Source organism: Camarhynchus parvulus, chromosome 2, assembly GCF_901933205.1.
Source record: "Camarhynchus parvulus chromosome 2, STF_HiC, whole genome shotgun sequence".
NCBI classification, from domain to species: Eukaryota; Metazoa; Chordata; class Aves; order Passeriformes; family Thraupidae; genus Camarhynchus; species Camarhynchus parvulus.
The window spans coordinates 42,646,414-42,666,715 of NC_044572.1; the positions used below are offsets into that span (position 1 = coordinate 42,646,414).

The following is a 20,302-nucleotide window of genomic DNA, read 5'->3' on the forward strand; positions in this document are numbered from 1 at the left end:
CTTGGGAACAGAGTGAGAGGGGAAAACAAAGTGCAAATTTTGATCAGCCATTGTGATTATTCGAGCAATAGCTTTGCATTTTAAACTCCCTGGTGTGTTTATCACTGCAGGAAGAACTTGTTCTGCAGAACAGGTAGGTCTGTCTGCAGGTGTAGACAAATCTATCGATGAATGCTCTCTACACTGAAACAGACCAGTAGGCTGGCCTGTAGAAGGGTTTTGATGCTAGATACTAAAAGGAAAGTGTTCAGCCTAGAGTGAAATGTTCCAGCTAACCAAAAACTGCCACAGCCAGGATAGAGTCCTTATCACTGGCACAGGTGTGCAGATAACAGTGGCCTCCAAGCCTAACAAAAAACTGCTATTTCAGAAATAGCAGCAACTTCTCCTCCTTGCATAAACAGCTACAGTTGGACTTTGTTGAAAAGGCCATAGCATACTTGCTTTTTCCCCACCCTGACATAAACCCTTCACATCAGATATGATGCAGGATCTCAAGCCAATGACTTGGATTTCCTGAGACTATGATTCTTTTTTTCCCTAGGAAATACCACTTTGAGCTAAACAAACACATCATCCTGTCCTAACAGAAGCACAGGTTCTGCAGGACACCTGTGTAAAACATAAGACAGCGGATTAAAATATTTTTTAAGGTTTCTGCAGATCAGTTTGATCCAGTTTTCTCCAGGGAGCATATCAGAACAAGAATATGAAAATATGCTTCCAAAAGTCTCCATGGGGATAACCACCCTAGATTCAAATAAGGGCATGGCATTCCCCACTTTTCACCCTGTAAAATATTGTAAACTCCTATTAACCCTAAATGAGGTACCTCACCCACTACCTCAAGGACCCCAAAGACCTGGCCAGCATCAACATAAGACTGACAGTTTTCAACAGATTTTCCAGTTCATAATTTTCCCAGAAAACCTGGATTTGTTTAAATGTTTATTTGCTGATGGGGGGTGGCATTTTTAGCTCTTTTGTTTAAAAATAGTAATCTATTTTAAAAACCTGATTGCTACTAAATACACCAGGAAGGCTCCTTCAAGTAAACAATTAAACAATTACAATGGAATATATTAAAATAAGGTTTCTGTGATATGATGGGATTGATTTAAGAGGGTTACAGGAAGCTGGAGCCTGCTGTTCTGTGACAAATGATTTCCCTGAGAAAACTCAGTAAGTGAAACATAATCACATAATGGATTTGATCTTGAAATATCACTAGCTCCTGGGTTTGGAAATCAGCAGCCCCCAATGACCTTGTATTTAACATCTTTATTCATGAACTAGGAAAAGGTAAACACATGAAGGATAAACCAGTAGACAAGAAGGGCAATGTCAGGCTTGTTTAGCCCATGGGGAACTCAAATGGAAAGAGATCTGATTAGGGAAGTGAATTGGGATGTTACAGGCTACCTCAGAAAACAAGTCTAATGAGTCATTTAAGGGCAGGACAGAATGGAGACCTGCAGAAAGATAGAAGCAAGACAAGCAGAAGCCAAAACAGAACTTATTGAAGTGAACTGGGGTTACATCAGAAGTACACTTGGCACCCATCTGACCCTAAGAGCTCTAGAAGCCCATTGCTTCTCAAACACTGCTGCACTCAAACATCTACCCTGATCACCAAAACAGAAAAATCAAGAGTGGAAGTGCAAACTGTGCTTTCCCACACTCTTTGTCTTCAAGAATGTTGTTCCTTATGGCACACCATCACAGGCTGTCCCCTGAAGGCACTGGTAACACCAGATAGCCTTTGGGACAACTCTCATGGTGGCAGGCAGGTAGGAAAATCTGCTTCCCTCCTGAAAACCAGTGTACTTGGGGCCCAAGAGAGTGGCAGCGACTGTGGCTCCAGGAGGGGTAGATTTCATTCCTGAGTGAACATGAGGCTAGGTCCCTGTTCCCTAGGACACAGAAAATTGTGCCCACAAGATGAGCAAAACCAGGAAGGTTACGTGGTGGAAAGCTCAGGCTTGAAATCCATGGCCAAAATGAAGGGGCAGCTCTTGCACTCCAAGCAACTACAAAATCTTTGTTCACTGCTAAATAAGAGGGCGTTCGTCAGGATGTGGGCTGGAGGAGACACCAACTTCTCCCATGGAAGACAAAATAAGGAGATGGTCAAAGAGGCTGTAGCTTTCTCAAGCAGCAGCTTTTCAGCTTTCCGTCTACATCCCTGCCTCCCTGTGCAAAAGCGCTGCTGGCAAACAAATGTAGACCAGGTTTAGTGGTACTCACGCTTTTCCACCACTCTCCTTACTGGAGGATGGGGAAAAGTTGCTGTCCCAGCTGCGTACAGCTGGTAGGAAAATCCAGACGGACACAAGGAGAGATGGCTTCCCGATTTGGCTTTTCCTGCCGACGGTGCCCAGCCTTAAATCTCCTCGTATTCCCCGTGGAGCGAGAGTGGCACCTGGTGGTCACATCGCCCTGGCACTAGCCAGGCGGAATTTTTTATTACTATTTTTTTGAGTGCTTGGTAGAGTGAAAATGACAGAGGAGCACTTGGTATAAAGCAGTCGTGATTAACTAGATCAGTGACAACCGCTGGCTGCAATTAGTCCTGTAACTCATTATTTTCCAACGCCCCTTGTCATTCAAGTAGGGCCAATTCACAACTGTTTTTGCAACACACCCACTGCACAAGCCTCCCTGCCCACTCATAATGCTCCTGTGAGTGGAAAGGAAGGAATGAGGACCTGTCCTAGCTTGCCGAAAACATTTTTTTTCCTTTTTTTTTCTGGCTTAAAAAAAAATCGGGGCTTTCTATGCAGGCAGGAATAAAATAAGTCTGTTTCTAATCAGCTACCAAATGCACATCCCTAGAGATGCTCAGGGCCACATGTGCCTTGGAAGAAAATATTGTTATTCTCCTTCTGTCTGTCATTGAGACATTCTGTGCCTCGGCAGGACATGACCTCTGTATATCCCTGCACTCTGCAAACCCTGTGAATAATAGATGTGCTTTGAGGCAGAACTTCTGCCAAGGCTGCTCCTGACATCGTTAACTTGTCTGGCAAGCTGAATTTTTGGTGCAGAAGAGCTCTTTCTGAGATATGAACAGAAAAACAAGCCCATACAAAGCACTGAACCTAAGACAACCTGTTTACATTGAGTTCAGATCTTGTGGCTGAGTGATTTTTGAATGACTGAAGGGTGAGTGCTTCATTAGAAATCAGATTCTGATGGATTGTCTGTCTCTTTACTTCTGACAAACAAACTCCCCTTGGAAGTTTTTATGTAGCTGCACCCCTCTCTCTCTCCTGGGCAGTGTCTTTGCTGTCTAAGAGCTGCTTACTCAAACTGCTGCCTCTCCCTGCTTGAGACTTATTTCTTCCCCAGCTGCACCTTTCCTAGAATTCACAGGAGCACATGGTCTCAGAGATTGGTACTGGTCTGCAGGCTTGGTAGGAGCTGCCCAGTGTGTTCAGCAGTCACCAGGATGGGCAGTGAAGCATGCACACACTGGTGTGGGCACACAGTGTGACAGCATGAGCTGCACTTCCTTAGGAAAACAGACTACAAGGCCTGGGACTGCGTGAAACAAAATCCATCTCTACATAGCTGTTGTTCTGCAAAGAAATTATAACAGCAAAGATGAGGCAATTATACAGCAACTGCCACAGCACTGAAGCTGCCAGCACTGGCTTTCCTTTGTTCCAGGGTCACCTTCCCAAGCACCATAACTGCACTCAGAGAGGGATATCCACCTGTCTGGCACTGCTCCAGCACAGGCAGCTGGAGAACCAGAGAAAACCAGAGAAAAGGTGACTTTATGTGAACACTGCTATCCATTTTAATGAAAAGTGGGACTTGCAGGTACAGCCTGAGGATGGCTTTTTTAACATGAAAGACACTCAAGGTAAGAGAAATGGTACATGATGTATCTCAGATGAATCCCAGAGGGTTCTTCTGGTGAAGAAAACAACAAAGTGCCAGCACCCTTCCCATCAGCAAGTTTTTTCTCCTATTCTACTCCAGGGGTTGCATCCCTGATGCAAGGGCAGAGGTTGTGGAAGAAAGAGCAAAATTAGAGGAGAGAGGCATAGGCAAAGTGCTCTATCAGTGGGAACAAGTGCTAAGAACACAGTCATAAAAAGGCAACAATGTAGAAGTGCAAGATGAAAAGAAAAACAGCTTTGAGAGATAAAGGATTTCCTCTTTCCTGTTTCTCGTTGTGATGTGCCTGCAAATGGCAGAGAAGCATTGATATTCTTGCCCCAACATCTCCAGAGATACAGAGCTTGCTGCTCTCTTCCCCTCTTGGTTTTGCCCTGTATCATCATCATCATCATCAAATCATAGAATGGTTTGGGTTGGACAAAACCTAAAAGATCCTCTAGCTCCAATCCCCTGCCATAAGCAGAGACACTTTCCTCTACACCAGGTTGCTCCAAGCCCCATCCAACCTGGCACTGAACAATCCCAGGGATGGGGCATCCACAGCTTCTCTAAGCAACTTGTTCCAGTGCCTAACCACCCTAGTGGTAAAGAATTCCTTATGAATTTCTAATCTAAACCTAACTCTAACCAACCTAACTCTAACCCAAATCCCCCTTGTCCTGTCACTACATGCCCTTGGTATAAAGTTTCTCTCTATCTTTCTTGTCAACTCTCTTCAGGTACTGGAAGACCACAATAAGGTCACCCCAGACTATTCTCATCTCCAAGCTGAACAATCCCAATTCTTTTAGCAATTTCTCATACAAGAGGTGCTCCGTATCTCTATTCATCTTAGTAGTCCTTCTCTGGACTTTCTCCAACAAGTGAGGAAGGGAGGAAAATACTCCCAACCCCCTAAACCCAGTCAAGTTCTGCGCAACTGAGCTGGACCAGGTCTTGTCACCGGTTCAGAGATCTGCTTACACAGAGGAGCAGAGCAATGGCAAGTCACAGTGTGAGCTCAAACTGCTGTTGTCCCACCAATGCAATGCTCAGGGTCAACCTCTTTTTCTGACACACAGGGATTTTTCTGGTTTAGCTTATGTCATGCTAAAATGAGTCTAAAACAAATGAAAAAAACAGTGCTGCCTTTATTCCACAACAAAAGCATCCACACAGGCCACCCCCCCAGCAGAAGGACTGAATTGGATTTACCAGTAATTGTTACATTTCTGCCCAGAATCACTCGGTGGGGATCTGCACTATGTTTTGTGAGGTCTGTGCAGAACTAGAAGGAACAGTACAATCAGGGCCTGTTTTGACATCCGTGTCACATGCTCCTGCAACTGTTCTAGCACTGCTCTTACAAACAGGGAAATACTACTGCTTTTCTACATCTCAACACCTCATAGTTGCCCTCAGAGTTCAAGAAGCGAAGTGATGTTGCTTCTGGGAAAGGGTGTGGCTATGAGACACATTCCTGCATTGTGGCTGGAGCCATGTGATGTCTTCTGCAGGCTGAAGGTTTGCAGCACAGAAATGGTTACAGACATGGCAATACAAAAGCAGAAGTACCAGAAGTGTGAAATACACTGCAGGGTTCAGCTGTAAAGACACAGAGTTAATATAGGACTGGAAAACACCATCTGGAACTGGCTTTATTTGATAATTTTTCTGTGTTGGAAGAGAATAAAAGGAGAAATAAACAAGAGTGCCCTCAACCTACAGAAGGTAAAAGTATGGGAATAAAGTGAATGAACATTAACCTATAAATAATACTAAATACTAAAGATAATTTTAAAAAACCAAAACCATAAGCACATTGTAAAAATAACACTAAATAGCAAAGCTGCCAAAAGACAGCAGGATACAGGCTTTTCATCTGCTGGTCTGAATTTGATAGTCATAACTTTCATGGGAAAAAAGGCTCAAGTACTTGACAGACTTGAGAGAAAACCTGTTTGGTATTTGGTGAGAAACAAGTCCCTGCCAGAAGCAGATGGCAATGTGAACTGCTCCTCTGGAAGGAGCAATCACTTCTGTGGTGGGAGAAGATAATGCACCCTGAGACAACAGGACACAGACACATCACACTGACAAATCCTCTTGACACAGCAAAATAAGAGATTTCATTATCAAGAGATTGAGAAAAATCTCCTGTAACCATTTGTGTCGTATCAGTAGAGAACTGCTATCATTCAGTAGAGCTTTACAATGAGAGAAGTTAAACACTAGGTCGTATGAAAAAAAGACAGATTTGGAATGTAATTCCACAAAGATGATCAGGGTCAACCTCTTTTTCTGACACACAGGGTTTTTTCTTTTTGTTGCCACTTTTAAGTTGTTCCCACTGCACATTCATACACAAGATAAAAACACCATGTGCCAGGTACAGTCTCTGCAGTACAGCACAGCATTTTTCCTTTGAAACAAGATGTATTTGGAAAGATTTATTAATCAGTTGCTGAAGTCACACATGCAAGTACCTGTAGACCTCAGATGGCACTGACCACACAGTGATATCTCAGAACCACACCGAGTGTGCAGCAGCCAGACAGAGCTCAGGGCTGCTCCAGGATGGGCCCAAAACTCACATTGACATTGAGCAGAACTAAAAAAAAAGAGGCAGGTGGATACATGCACAGATCCAGCCATTTTAATGGTTCCTCTCCTAAATGACTGCACTATTTGTGGAAACATGTGAGAACAGAATTGCAAAATGAATGATGGATATTCCTCCTGGTTGCCAGTGGGTCCAAGCCAGAAGTGCCTTGGATTAGTGGTTATTTTGTCAAACAGGGAAGGGAAGGAGGCTGAGTTTCTGCAGGACAGCATGGTCCCCATATTGTAGAGAAGGAACAAGCACAGCAACATCATGACACCTTGTAAAATCATTTGCATTCATTTGCATGAACATGAAATCTCTGCAGACCCCCAGACCTTGCACACTGTATTAAGAAGCTACCACCAGCTGTAACCATCTCACAGCAAAAAGCTATCATTTTGATGAAATACTAATTGCAGAGCACATCCTACTAGGGCTCCTCGGAGAGGAGTGGAAAGCTGTGGGGAGGACTGCACACGCAGCTCATTTGCATCAGTTGTCCTTATTATTACTTCCAGGTTCTCTTTCTTCTTCAAAATCAATTATAGCTCATGCTGTGACAACCATGGGGTGTAAAAAGAGTGATGGGGAGGCACATTGAGTGACTGGCAGACATTTCAGGAGGTGACTTACCCACTGCATCTCATTTTTTCCCCTAATTCCTTATTTTTTCCTAATTTCCTTTTTCTCCCCCCTATAACACAGGATATGCTCAGGAATATATTGCATCTAGGCAAAAAACCTGATGGAAACGAATTCCTGCTTTCTTTGCATAAATAACCCTGTTGATCTCCTCCACAGACAATGCACAAATAGCTGTGGCTATCCAGAGCTTTCGCCCATGTTTGGGAAGGTCCCGAACGGGAGGCGTACTCCTGACTGCTTACTCTGCGCAGGTTTTGTAGCGACATGCAAGGGGAAACAATGCTTCCAAACTGTTTGGGGCTTCAAACAGGTTAACACAGGTCTCATGTCAGCTGCTCTAGAGATCACTTAGAACTGACTTAACTCAAAAAAAAAGCCCCCAGGATTTAATTTAACACGCTCCTCTCTCGGAGAGTTACTTTTCACCTGAAAAGGTCACGAAGCAGTAGAAGTGTGAAATCTGGTAGCACCACCAAAGCCTGTCAGGTTTGTACTCAAATTCCTACAGGAAAGGACCTCCTCCCTGTTTTTGCTCTTGTAAACTTGGTTTCCAAGCAAGGTCTGCACATAGAGCCCAAATATTTCCCTATGCACATACAACCATTTGGTCACAATTTCATACATATATCAGCAGAAAGACTTGCAAAGCTTTCACTCCAGAGCAAATTCACTTCCCTCCCATGCTGCCTTGCCATCAGACTGGCCAGCTGGGAAGAAATGGATTTCAGAAGTGCAAACTGACTGAATCCATTTCAGAAAAATAATCACTATAGATCTAAGGTTTACCTAGGTAGTTCAAATATCACCTGAGTTAGCGTCATGTTGTGTCTAGACACCATGCATACCTAAACCACGCTCCTGGAAATATTGGCTCATGTTTCTTGGTAAGAGAATAGGCTTGGTATTCAGTACAGACTGCAGAAAATGGAAACCTCAAAGGATTTTAATTTGAAAAGGCCTTTTTGAAGGATTGACTACTTGGAATTGCAAGTGGCAATGTTTTACACTGATTATCTTTCCATAAATTCAGGGTAATTTTTCTAGCTGCCTTTGCTAACGGAAGTTTTCCGGTGTACAAACCCAGCCATGATATCAGGGGCTCCATCTCCTCATTTGTCAATCATCTGACTTAGCTTATAACATTGAAGTCTTCATTTGAACAGCATGGAAAAGAGCAAAAGCTTTAGGAGAAAAGCTTCACCGTGTTCAAAATCTACATGGTTTTTGAATGAAAAATCATCACAATTGTTGTTGAAACTCTGAATGTTGATAAAAAGAATGGCTTTCTTTGAGCAGAATGTCAAAAGTTTCAATAACTTTTTAAATTTTTAAAAGTGTTACGAAAGGCTGGTTGGGGTTTTTTAGAAAGTCATTTTGAGATTAAAGAGTAACAATTGTTACATGCTTCGCTGCAACTCCTATGTAAGTTTTTTCTGTTTAGAAAGAAATGTCCACCTCAGCTCACAAGGGACAGCTCATATAAAGCCCAAACGTGTAGCACACCCAGGCTGGAAAACCTGTTCACCAGCAGGCTCAGTGCCTTGGGCTTTACAGGCCTCTCTGGAAGCTTCCTTCATGGGATCCCTGCTGTCTCACAGCCGTCCTCTTGACTCTTTCCTTGAGATCAGCAGAAACTTAGATATCTTTGAAACCCCTTGCTTTCTGGTTGAAATTAGGCAGCAGTCCAGAAGCTGATGGAAGATGAGAGAGAGAGAGAGTGAGACACTTCCTCATGGAGTTTGCATGTCCTTAGGGAAAAGAGACTAAAAGCATACACCAGAAGCAGGTTCTCAAAAGACAGGCTCGGCTACCCATTGTTGTAAGGAGTGGGAGTGAGGGAGTTTTGCTCTATATTCCTACGACCCGTGTAATCCCTCTCACTTTACAATACTAGGATCCTACATAAGAAAAATAATCCCTAAAAATAGAAAGGCTCTAGTCAGGAAGGATCAGAATAACTTTTATCACTTTATGTGCTTCATGATGAATCTGTCTTTCCCAATGGCTGTGTTGGGAAAACTAAAGCAGGGACTTGAATGGAGTACTGAACACATCATTGAAGGAAGGAGCTGCTTTCCCTTCCATGTTGCAGGACGGGGATGTGCCCAGAAAGGCCGGGCACTGTGCTGCCAGGGATCCTGTGCTAAATCCTGCAGCAGCTGCCTCTGCTCAGGAAGCCAACTTGCTCTGAGGGCTACTTTACCTGCATTAATGAGTGGTATCTCACCATTAATGGTTACGCTATCGCTAATTACAGCCTTCCATGGCTGTGTTATACACATGTATATACTGCTTCAGCAGCCAGCAGTAAGGGCTCCTCCTGTCCCATTCCAGCACTGCTTTTATCAGGGAAGGAGAGGGGGTGCCTCTGTGCATGGGGGTGCAGCTCTGCCTGCCCACACATCAGCATCTTCTCGCCTTTTACCTTTACACATTCCCATCTTACTCTGCTCTGAGTGCTCCCAGCTGGGAAAAGCTGCTCTACTTTGCTTCTCATGCAATGTATTTACAAATCATCACTGTTCATCTCAGAGGTGGCCAGGATGCTCTTTTCGGTTCCAGGGGCTGCAGGTCCTGCTCGCTGACAGCCTATTCCTTCCCACAGAGGATGCCCCTCGGGAAGCAGCTGAGATGCTGGAACGGGCAGGTTTTCCAGGCGTTAGTACGTTCTGTGCCACCTCATCAGGCTTTCTATGGGCTGCTCCTTGCGAGCTGAGGTGGACCTTTCCTTCTAAAGAGAAAAATCTTACGTAGGGATTACAATGAAGCACATAGCAATTTAGCAATACTCTTTTGTATCGAAATGACATTCTTCTAAAAGAGAGCCAACCAGCTTTTCGTAACACTTTTTAAATTATTGGAACCTTGGATATTCTACACAAAAAAAACCCAAAAAACTAAAACATCAGAAAAACAAACAAACAAAACCCCACAAACTGCCCCCCACCCGCACCAAGAAAAAGGGGGAAAAAAAAAGGTGAAAGTTTTCTCCTAGAACTTGGGTTCTTTTCCATGCTGTTCAAACCGGGACTTCAGTGTTACGAACTAAGCCAGATGAACGAGGAGACTGAGCCCCCGAGCTCACGGCTTGTGCCTCTCAGCCTCGCAGCCCTGAGAGCCGCGGGAGCTCCGGCACAGCGCCGCTCCCGGCTGCGGGCTGGATGGACAGATGGATGGATGGACGGATGGAGGGGCGGAGCGCTCCTGTCCGCGTCACGGCCCCGCCGGGAGCCCGCCTAAGGCCTTGCCCGGGCTCTGCTGCCGCCGCTCTGCGTCACGGCCCCGCTCCCGCCGGCTCCCGGGCGGCGGCGGAAGCGGCGGGGAAGGCGAGGCGGGAAGGCGGCGTTAAAGCAGCGGCGGGGCCGGGCCGGGCCGTACTGGGCCGGGCTGATGGAGCCGGGCGGCGAGAGCGGCTGCTGGTTCCTGTACTACGCGTACGGCAGCAACCTGCTGCGGGAGCGGCTGCTGCTGCGCAACCCCTCGGCCGCGCTCTGCGCCCTGGCGCGCCTGCAGGTGCGTGAGGGGGCGGCTGGCGGGGCCGCGGGGGGCTGAGGGAGCCCGACATTCCTGCAGGGAGCCCCAGGGTCCTCGAGGAGCCGCACGTCTCCGAGGTTGCCCGCGGTCCGGCGCTGCAGCCCGTCCGTCCCTCCCACGAGGGTGGCCCCAGCGCGGATCCGGCGGGGGATCCTCGTCAAGATGATGGTGCCGGGTTCTGCACCGTGTCAGGACAAGGAGCGATGGACGTAAACTAAAGCAGAAGTTTCACCTCAGCGTGAGGAGTGACTTCTTTACGTCGAGGGAGGCAGAGCACTGAACAGGCTGCCCAGGGAGGTTCTGGAGTCTCCCTCTCTGGAGACATTCCAAACCCACACGGGCGCGTTCCTGTGTCACCTGCTTGAGGTGACCCTGCCTTGGCAGGAGGGATTGGACAGATGATCTCGGGAGGTCCCTTCCAACCCTGGCTATCCTCTGCTTCTTGACCCAGGGCCTGGTGCCGGGGCTGCCCACAGCAGCAGGAGTGTTTGTGGTAGTCCCACTGCTGTGGGTTTATCTGACAGGACTTAACCTTCCCGGCTGCCAGCCATGACCCATGGCCCCCTGTGTAAAGCACTATGGGCTTTGAAATGTAAGGCAGCAGGAAGCAATTCTTTACTGTGAGGGTGGTGAGGCATTGGAGCAGGTTGCCCTGAGAAGTTGTGGATGCCCCATCCCAGGTAATGTTCGGTGCCAGGTTGGATGGGGCTTTGAGCAAACCAGTTTAGTGGGAGGTGTCCCTGGTACAGGCGAGGAGCTCTGCCTGCACGGTGTGACGGGTAGAGGGGAGCTTTCAGCCAGCTCTGCACATCTGCAGCTGACACATTCATACACCCTACAGGTCAGTTCTTTCCCTGCCAGGGTTATTAAATACCATTTGTATCAGCTTGGCTTTAGTATAGGCTTGGAAACACCAAGTTGTGGTCATTAAAGCTGTTGATGTACAGATCTGTGCAACTGGAAGGATGCTTGGAGGAGCAGAGCATCAAGTGACGCCACTTAAAGATGACTTGAAGGTTCTCTTGGAGTAACTGACAGGAGATTATCTATGTTAGAGTGTATGAAGAAGTTCCAAAAACTTGTCATTAATAAACTCCCCATAATCAGATACTTGGGGTCTCTTGGGACTATCAACCTGGCAGCTGAGGCCTGCTCCTGTAAAGCGTGAGGAACTTACAGCTACCCCTCCACTGCACATGCTGAGATCCCCTCCTCCTGAACCTTGCAGGATCAGACCTTGAAGGCAGGGAGAAAGGCACTTGTAGTGTGTGCTTATCTTTGAATAAAAGCACGCTTCTTCAGGTCGATTTCCAGGTTAGTCAGTAAGCACCTCTTGCCCCACTGCAGGCTGGCTGCCTTCTCTAGCTGGCCTTTGACCAATTGCTAGGTTCCCTGCTGACACCACGTGGCTTCACTCCTTTGCTTCCAACTGGAAAATCACTGATGCTGGGGAGTGAGGGACTGCAGGAAGGTTGGAGCTGATTTCCTATTAATTGCTTTGTGATAGTGCCACTTGGGCTTAAAAAAAAGGAGAAACAGCCTGTAAACAGAGTGCTTTGGATCCTAAACTAAAGTTAAAACTTCAGTTAAACTTTAGCTAAACTTCCCTCTAATTTTACTTTTCAAAGCTTTGTTAATCTTCAGCCAAAAGCTGTTAAGAAATGGGATGTGTAACAAGCACAGAAAGGGTATTACACTGGTACTTAGAAGGACCAAAGACCAATTTCTTGACCCAAAAAAGTATCTACTGTGTTTTTTGTTTTTTCCCATCTTCCCAGCAGTGCCTGATGCAGCTGCACACATGGTGTAACTTAGAGTTTCCTGCTCCCAGAACCAGAGTGAACTGTGCTGTTTCTGTGCAATCTCTGTTGCTGTTTTTGGGTGGTGCCTGATGATTTTATACAGCTCCTTGCAGCTGTTCAGTGCAGGTCAGGTCCAAGAAAATATAACTGGAGGAATAAAGTAGAAATTGGTGGGGGTATTTTTTCCCTTTTTCTTTTTTTCTTTTTTTTTTTTTTAAATGAGACTGGAGTGGGAGTAGTTGATTCTATCCAGGATTTCCTTGGGGCTGCCCTGCAATTACTTGTCATCATCTGTAACTTCAGTCTGTGACTCAAGTGGACTTTTGTGCAAGTAACTTGGTGCATCTAAGTAAACATTTTTCTAGTGAAATTGGTTAAAGAGGGGACATTTTATGGGGCAGGAAGATGACTCTGTTGATGGAGTAGACAGTATGGCTTTGCCAGGCTGCCGTCACTTAAGCACACATACACAAATTGATAGGTGTTCTGTGTGTATGCCTCCAAGTGCCTTTTTTTTTTTTTTTGCAACCTTTTCCCTATATCTATTAGGATATATTACAAGGGAGTGATGTGTCTCAGAGGGAATATTATTGTGTACATGTGTAGATTTCAAATCAAAATCATAGGTTCAAGAGGGTGGTTGTAAGAAATACACAAAGCTGTGAGGCTACATAGGTTTGAGGTACTGCTAGGGAAGGATCCACAAATTGGTTAATAAGTAGGAGAGGATACTGAGTGTATTGAGTCAGGTGAGAAATTACATTGATACCATTCAATAACCCATGATTCTCTTTTTCATATATACTGATATTGCATGTAAGAAAAAGTGATATTTGTTTCCTAAAATAATGTTTCTACTTACAAAAACCTGAATAAGCTCACTCATTGAGACATATGCCTTGACTTAAAAATACCCAAGAATGTTCCAGATCAGTGATGAGATGGCACAAAATGTTGTAAAATACAAGGGATGGTGTTTCATAATTCGGTAGTCTTATTAGGGCATGAGAACAGGGCCCAAAGCTTACCATCCTGTAGACTTCTTTACCTTTAATATTTTCCTGGATCCTGCCATAGTAGCATTTAAGTCTTGTCACAAAAACCTGCAAAGGATTTGGCACCAGGTAGGTGGCACCTGGTGTTCTTCCTCCTGTGTCTCCAACTGTATGTGTACTACTGTCCTTTCATGTCAAGAATAGCCAACAGCCCTAATTTCCAGGGGAAATTGATTCTCTGCATTGCTTTGATTTGCAGGATTTTAAGCTCGAGTTTGGCCATCATCAAGGCAGGACAAGTTCTGTCTGGCATGGAGGTACAGCTACCATTGCTCAGAGCCCTGGAGATGAAGTGTGGGGAATAGTGTGGAAAATGAGCACTTGCAATCTGAGTTCGCTGGATAAGTAGGTGACTTAACTTTTGCTGTCTTCTACTACTTTAGAGAGTGATTGAAAATTAGCTAATTTTTGGTGAAGAACTGTGTGGAAACTGTGTGTTGGAATCAAGAAGATGATTTTGATTTCAATATGTGAATTCTGTTTCACAGTATGTGTATTGACTTCTGACACTTCTGTGAGTAAAATAGCTTTGTTTTCAAGCTAAAGCTACTTCTAGGGGTATTTTAAAAATCTGGACCTTGATTTGAAGTAATAGGTCATGCTTCTTTTATTTTTTTTAACTGTCTTCCCAATTTTCTGTCTCTTTTAAGGTTCTAAAATCTGTATTTGTCCTATGGTGCTTTTCCCATTACTTTAGGGAGAATTTCCTTTGAGACTGACATCAATGTCTGTCTGTTTACATCTGTAGACTCCAGTTGTAGCAGTAAAGGAAGGGATAAGGACAAGACTGCAGAAGAGAGATCTTTAATTCAGGCAAAGGGACCTTTTGAGGAAGTTATTTGACATCTCTTCTCTTCCAAGGATGTAAACTTCTGTGAGCTTGAGGAACATCCCAGCAGAGAGCTGGGGTGTTATGGTTTCCCCCGTTGAATGGGAGAGCCTGCCTATACCTTTACAATGGATGGTGTAGAATGTTCTACCTGTGCCTGGTCATTAAGAGACATTCAAGGAATCCTGAGCAAGTTACTCCCAGGCTGAAGTCTAAACGACCACCTGGTTAAACAAAGCAAGGAATAGCATGACTTCTTGCAGGGTCTAAGACAGGGCTTAAAATGTAATCTCCAAAACTTTGCCTGCTGCCACGTGCTTGTGGCAGCTTTTGAGATGTGCTTGCACAGCATGGTGCTTCTGGTACACAAGGATTGTTTGTTCAGAGCAGTTCATCACTGACAATTCCAGTAGAAATCTGGCCTAGTGAAAACAAGGGAGCAGAGCATAATAAACCCAATGAAAGCACTACCTCAATATTGTTCTCCTGCCTCTGGTACTGCTGCGATTCCAGTGTGTAAATATGTCCTTAAAATCCTGGTAGTGAAACTTGGTTCCAGTGTGGGTTTTGTTGCCTATGAAGCTGAAATACAGCAGAAACTGTTCTGCTGAAATACAGGAGAAACTGTTGCCCAAGTTCTGTTAGCACCTTATGGTAATGGCCACTCTTGAGCACTCTTGTCCTGGCTGGGAGTGTTAGCCTCAAGCAAGAGGGCATGGGCACCCAGTTGGCTTGCTTGTCCTTGGGGACAGCTTCACATGTCCCCACTTTATTACCTCCTGAGTTCCTCTGCTCTCGCTTACAGTTGCACTTAAACATCCTGACCCCCTTCTGCTGGCCTTTACTTAAAACTCCTGATTGACCATGCTTTCTTGAAGCATAAACTTCCTAAGTATAATGATCCTGTCTGACAGCATCTGCTTTTGTGTTTCCCCTCCATGGGGACAGTATTTTGCACTTTGATTTCCATAAGTGTTTACACACTGTTTACACTTGACATAGTGTAGGATTGCAGATCCCTGGTATTTGTTTGGCAGGGGATAAATTTCAATGCTTGCTAAGGTACTAGAGACTTGAGTGCTCTAACACCACCAAAATCTGCAGCACGGACACCAGCACCACAGATTACTTTTTCCCAGTTGCCTCACTGATGCCATGGAGGAGAACTGGAAATGGGATGTGTTCTTGGCTTTTATAATCATAGTCAACAGTGCTCTTCTAAGAATCGCTCCTAACCCGCTCAAATGAGCTTGCAGGTGCTTCTGCTGAAGGTCTTGGGATCCTTTGGCTGTGTGCAAGCTGATAGATTTGTAGGTTCTCCACCAAGTTATTTCCTGAAATTACCATATATCCAAAAAGAAAGTGCCCAGCTTTTTTCTTTTTCCTTACCCCTCCTAATCTGGGTAAAGTAGTCTGTGCTTTGTTATCCAGAGGCAGAGGAGGGAATGTGTAATTGAGTCTGCACGTAACTATATAGAAAACAAATATGGGAGGGAACATTTTGCTTAGATGGCAGAACTCTGGCTTCAAATTAATTTTCTTTGCTGTCTCAGCCACTTCTATGGGTTTTTTTGTCCTCTATAGTTCACAAATCTGTAAGTTACAGACTAAATCATGACTCTGCCTCATAGAGTCTAGCAATGGATGTTACTAAACAGTTTTCTTGCTCTCACACAACCACATGACCTATTTTTAGTCTGCTGGCCTTGAATCTGCAGTTAGCTTCCAGTCTGTACTTGCACTTAACCTATTTACTTGCCTAGCATGGCCCACATTCTGTACGTTAAATAACTTGAAATGGTAGCAAGTCTTTGAGAAAAAGATGAGTTGTCAAATTTATATTGGACAAGCAGGGCTAAAACCATGTTATGACTTGTAGCTAAAGTACATCTAATGTTAATTGTGCTATACAGTCTCTTGTATTGCTTAAGTTTCTCATCTACTTCTTGTAATTTTTATTGGTGGCTAAATGCCAGTGGTTGAGGACAATAAGTAGGCATGGTTTTGAGTCTTTGTTTTTTGAAGCATAATTTTGCTAATAAAAAAAAACCCAAATAGGTTTTTTGTGCCAACCTAGCTCATTACTTCTCTGTATGTCTTCTGCAAGTTAAAAGGTGTCTTGGATTATTCATTGGAAAGTGCATTGCACAAGTTGTGCAAGTTTCCCTTTATTAAAAGGTAACACAGTGGACAAGATAAAATTTTGCAATTGCTTCTTTATCTGAGTGGTAGCTAAGGAACGTGTCTGGCTCATTAATTCTAATAATCTTGCTTGTGTTTCTCTTTCTGACTACCTGTCTTCCACAGTAATTAGTTTAGGAATATTTTCTTTCTGACTTTGCAGGTTAATCACAAGTCATCATTTCTTACAGAGCTGAAATGATAAAAATGAATGCTGCTTCTGTAAAAACATACTTTCTTATATGAAACAAGTTTGCACAAAAAGCACTGAAGTATGTTTTGCTTCATTTGTTTTTCTTTAAGTGTATTAAAGCACAGACCAGTGTCCTGCCTTGAATTCTGTTGTAATAAATCCATATGTTTATTGCATGGTTGGTTTGAAATGGATTGGATAATTGACATGAAAGGAATATATGTCTTTTACAGGCAAGAGGGAGTTGAGGATGGCATTTATGTCCCAATAGAAGTCAATGTCCACACGCAAGCAGGAAAGGTACTGACCTGTCGAAGCTACCAGATGAAGGACTATGTCTCTGGTCCCCCTTCTCCACAGTATAAAAAGGTAGGTGTTGCAGCACTTTAATTTTGGAAGAGTGTACAGAAGTTTATAATGCAGTACTTCTGTGCTATTTAATAACTACTTTGATTACAGTGCATGGAAGGCATGACTGCTGTAAAGGTATAACAGTCCTTGTGTAATGTACTGCTGTAATGATGCTCCCAGGAGATTGCTAACTCTTACAGACCTGTTAAATCAGCTTGGGGTTTTTGGTGTGGTTATACCTTACAGGAATCCCCTATTTAACTTAGGAATTAGCTGTGATTGGCACAAGGTTTTCTGGAGGATGTTGCTCACATATATGCGGCAATTCTCTGTTTGAAAAATTAATGTACTCCACTGAAAGGACAGAGGGAAGCTTCTGTGGGGAAAATGCAGCACCTGGCTGGTAGTTTCCAGGACGTGGATTATCCTTTCTGTCTTGGCAAGTACTTGCTATCACGACAGGATGCAGCTGTCACCTTTTGCCAGACACATCACCAGTACATCACAGGGCTGCAGCAGCATTGCAGAGCTCTGCAGGGTTCCCCCTTGATGACTTGTGAGGCACAAGTGTTGCAACACTGTTCTGCAACACTGACTCTGCAGAGACACATGATCCAGTCACGCAGCAGGCCTGACCTGCTTAGCCTGTGAGATCTGGGCAGGCCCAGGCTGGGCTGGTGTGGCTGTGTCTGATGTGTACAGGCATCACTGCAGCTGGCTTTTCCTACCTGAAGTGCAGAAACCAGGAGTGAGCCTGTTAAATCCCAAGTGTGCTGCCTTCTCCAAACTGAGGAACTCACTCCTCTGAGCTGACTTCCAGGAGCACAGCAAAGGCCAGCTGCTGTGGGACTGCTGAAGAGAGGGCTTGCTTAGAAAGCAGGCTTTGCTTTTCCACAAACCTCTTCCCTGCCAACCCACCTCGTGGCAAGGCAGATCTTTAGGGCTTTTCAGGGAGCTAATACATAGTCTGCTGCTGTGTGTCAGCTGTCATTGGTATGCTGAAAGTGCAGACCTCCACTATTAGCAACTTTATCATTCCTTCCTGCTCCTGTCAGGAGCAGTTGTTATTTCTGTTCTTCTCCTGTGCCCCCAGCTTTTTCTTTTTTTTTTTTTTTTTTTTTAAGTTAACCAGGCAGAAGACCTAAAAACTTAAAAGATGATTGCATTAGCACACAGTGATTGTGCTACATCCATCTACTGTTATGTACTTTTTGTGGCAAAATTCGTTCTTTCTAGACACCTCATCCTTGAAATGCATGCCATTAAATGCATGAAAGCATATTTAGAATGTTCATTTCTATATGCAACCTTGCTGGTGTCTCCTTCAAGCTGTGTTCCTACAACTTCCCCTTCTCTCACTGTCACATCTTTTCTTCTGCACCAATACTTCAGTTTCTTTTATGTATGGAAGGAAAGCTGCAGTAACAAACTAAGGAATCTGTTCTTTTTCACTGAGTAAAGTGTCTGTTTCTCCTATTCCTGTACCCTGTCTAGGTACTCGTTGTTGTCCTTTGGAGAGCTTAGTTTTAAAAATAACCACTTTTTAAATTTTCAGCCAACTTTAGTGTCACACCTGAGTGAGAAGCAGCATATATTATTGAAGTTATCATCCTGTCTGGAAGAAAGAACTGAATAACTGAATAACAGCTTAATTAGAGTCTTGTGCACTTCAGTAACACATCAGAATCTCAGGAGTAGTTAAAAGCCTTTTCAGAGTAATTTTGTTCACGCTGTTCTGGTCTCCCAGAAGCCTTTGGCTAACCTTAGGAACAAATAGCACTATTTTGAGATAAATTCTCTGGGTAACTTAAATGGTTCCTCCTGCTCAAGTGATTGTTTGGAAGAGTCTGCCCTTTCTATTACTGAAGGCTTTTTTTTTTTCTGTTTTAATTATAGGTTATCTGCATGGGTGCAAAACAGAATGGCTTGCCAACTGATTATCAGGAGAAATTAGAAGCTATTGAAACTAATAACTATGCAGGACCGGTGCCAATCATGGAAGAAATTGAAGCTGCTGTTAAAGCAGAGAAAATAAATTCTGCATAGAATGCCTCTGCATTTGCTTGGCCATTCACCTTGATTTAGATACTTCTCCTCACTGTGCTGATCAGCAGTTTCTTTATTTATCAAGAAAAGATGAGTTTGCTGTGCATCTACAGTGAACTATTAGACATAACTTGCAGTCTGAAGTCACACTGACATTGGTAACTTCTTTTTGTATGTATAGCTTGACTACATGCTGATGTACATGCTGCAAGTTCATTGCAGATTTAGAAATTATCTTTCTGTAATTGTCATGCAGTGCTGCATGTAAATTTGTGCTTCATGTCCAATTTGCTGACCTTTTTAAAAGAAAAAGGCCATCTTCATGAGTTTTGGCACCTGTTGCCTTCTGAGGAATAAGGGCTGCAGGATCAGGTCATGTGTTTGTAAAAGTTATACATATACATGGCTACATTTGTTAGATGCAAAGTAAAGTCAAACCTCTAAGGCTAAACCTTTTTCTCTGCTACTTCTCTTAATGGTTTAAAACCCATCCTATCTGATGCTATGGAGTTCCTGTTCCTGTTTTATAGTTAATAAAAAAGTAGCATTTTTTAAACTCCTTCCATGTTTTATAGTGTCAAAAGGCAGCCTGAGCCTGAAGACAATATTCAGCAAAGCATCTCGTTCAAACCATCACAGCTTCCTTCCTTTCAATGTCTAGTGAAAGTCATAGATGAACTGGTTAGCTATAACCAAGGCATTTTTGAAAGAGTTCATTTTAGTTTGATATTTCCAAGGGGTTTTTTTAATTACCTTTTTGACTGGCTTGTTTGCCTATCTAGGCCTTGGTCCAGTGAAATCAGAAAATCTCCTTTGAGTCCTAGCACATTTATTCTGTGGGGTTTTTTTGTCTGTTAAACTCTAAATGAACAGACTTGGCCTCTTGGGGTTTTTTTTTCTGTTGTTGTTGTTGTTTTTCTCCCCACAGTTTGACAATCCAATGCATAACTGGAAGCTTTTGTAACATATATTTATTTTCATGGTACTGTGCAACCGCTGCAATTTGTTTATGGGAGATGAGGAAAAATTGACAACATGGAAGATGTGAAATCACTGAGATTTACCTTATCTTCTCTACAGTGTATTTTTTTCTCTTGATGTATAGAGAGGTGTAAGATATAATTGATGTCACTGTGTGACTGCTTAGATAAATGATAAAATAACAGACTG

The 20,302-nt window shown here is 43.8% G+C and overlaps 1 protein-coding gene across 1 annotated transcript; it reads left to right on the forward strand.

Annotated features, from left to right (window-relative positions):
- Positions 1-10,369: 10,369 nt before the first annotated feature.
- Positions 10,370-20,004, forward strand: GGCT (gamma-glutamylcyclotransferase). Its single transcript, XM_030943591.1, has 4 exons — positions 10,370-10,654; positions 13,732-13,877; positions 16,969-17,104; positions 18,983-20,004. Exons 1-4 carry the CDS (start codon positions 10,532-10,534, stop codon positions 19,130-19,132), a joined length of 555 nt encoding a protein of 184 aa, XP_030799451.1. The 5' UTR covers positions 10,370-10,531; the 3' UTR covers positions 19,133-20,004.
- The last annotated feature ends 298 nt before the right edge of the window (positions 20,005-20,302 follow it).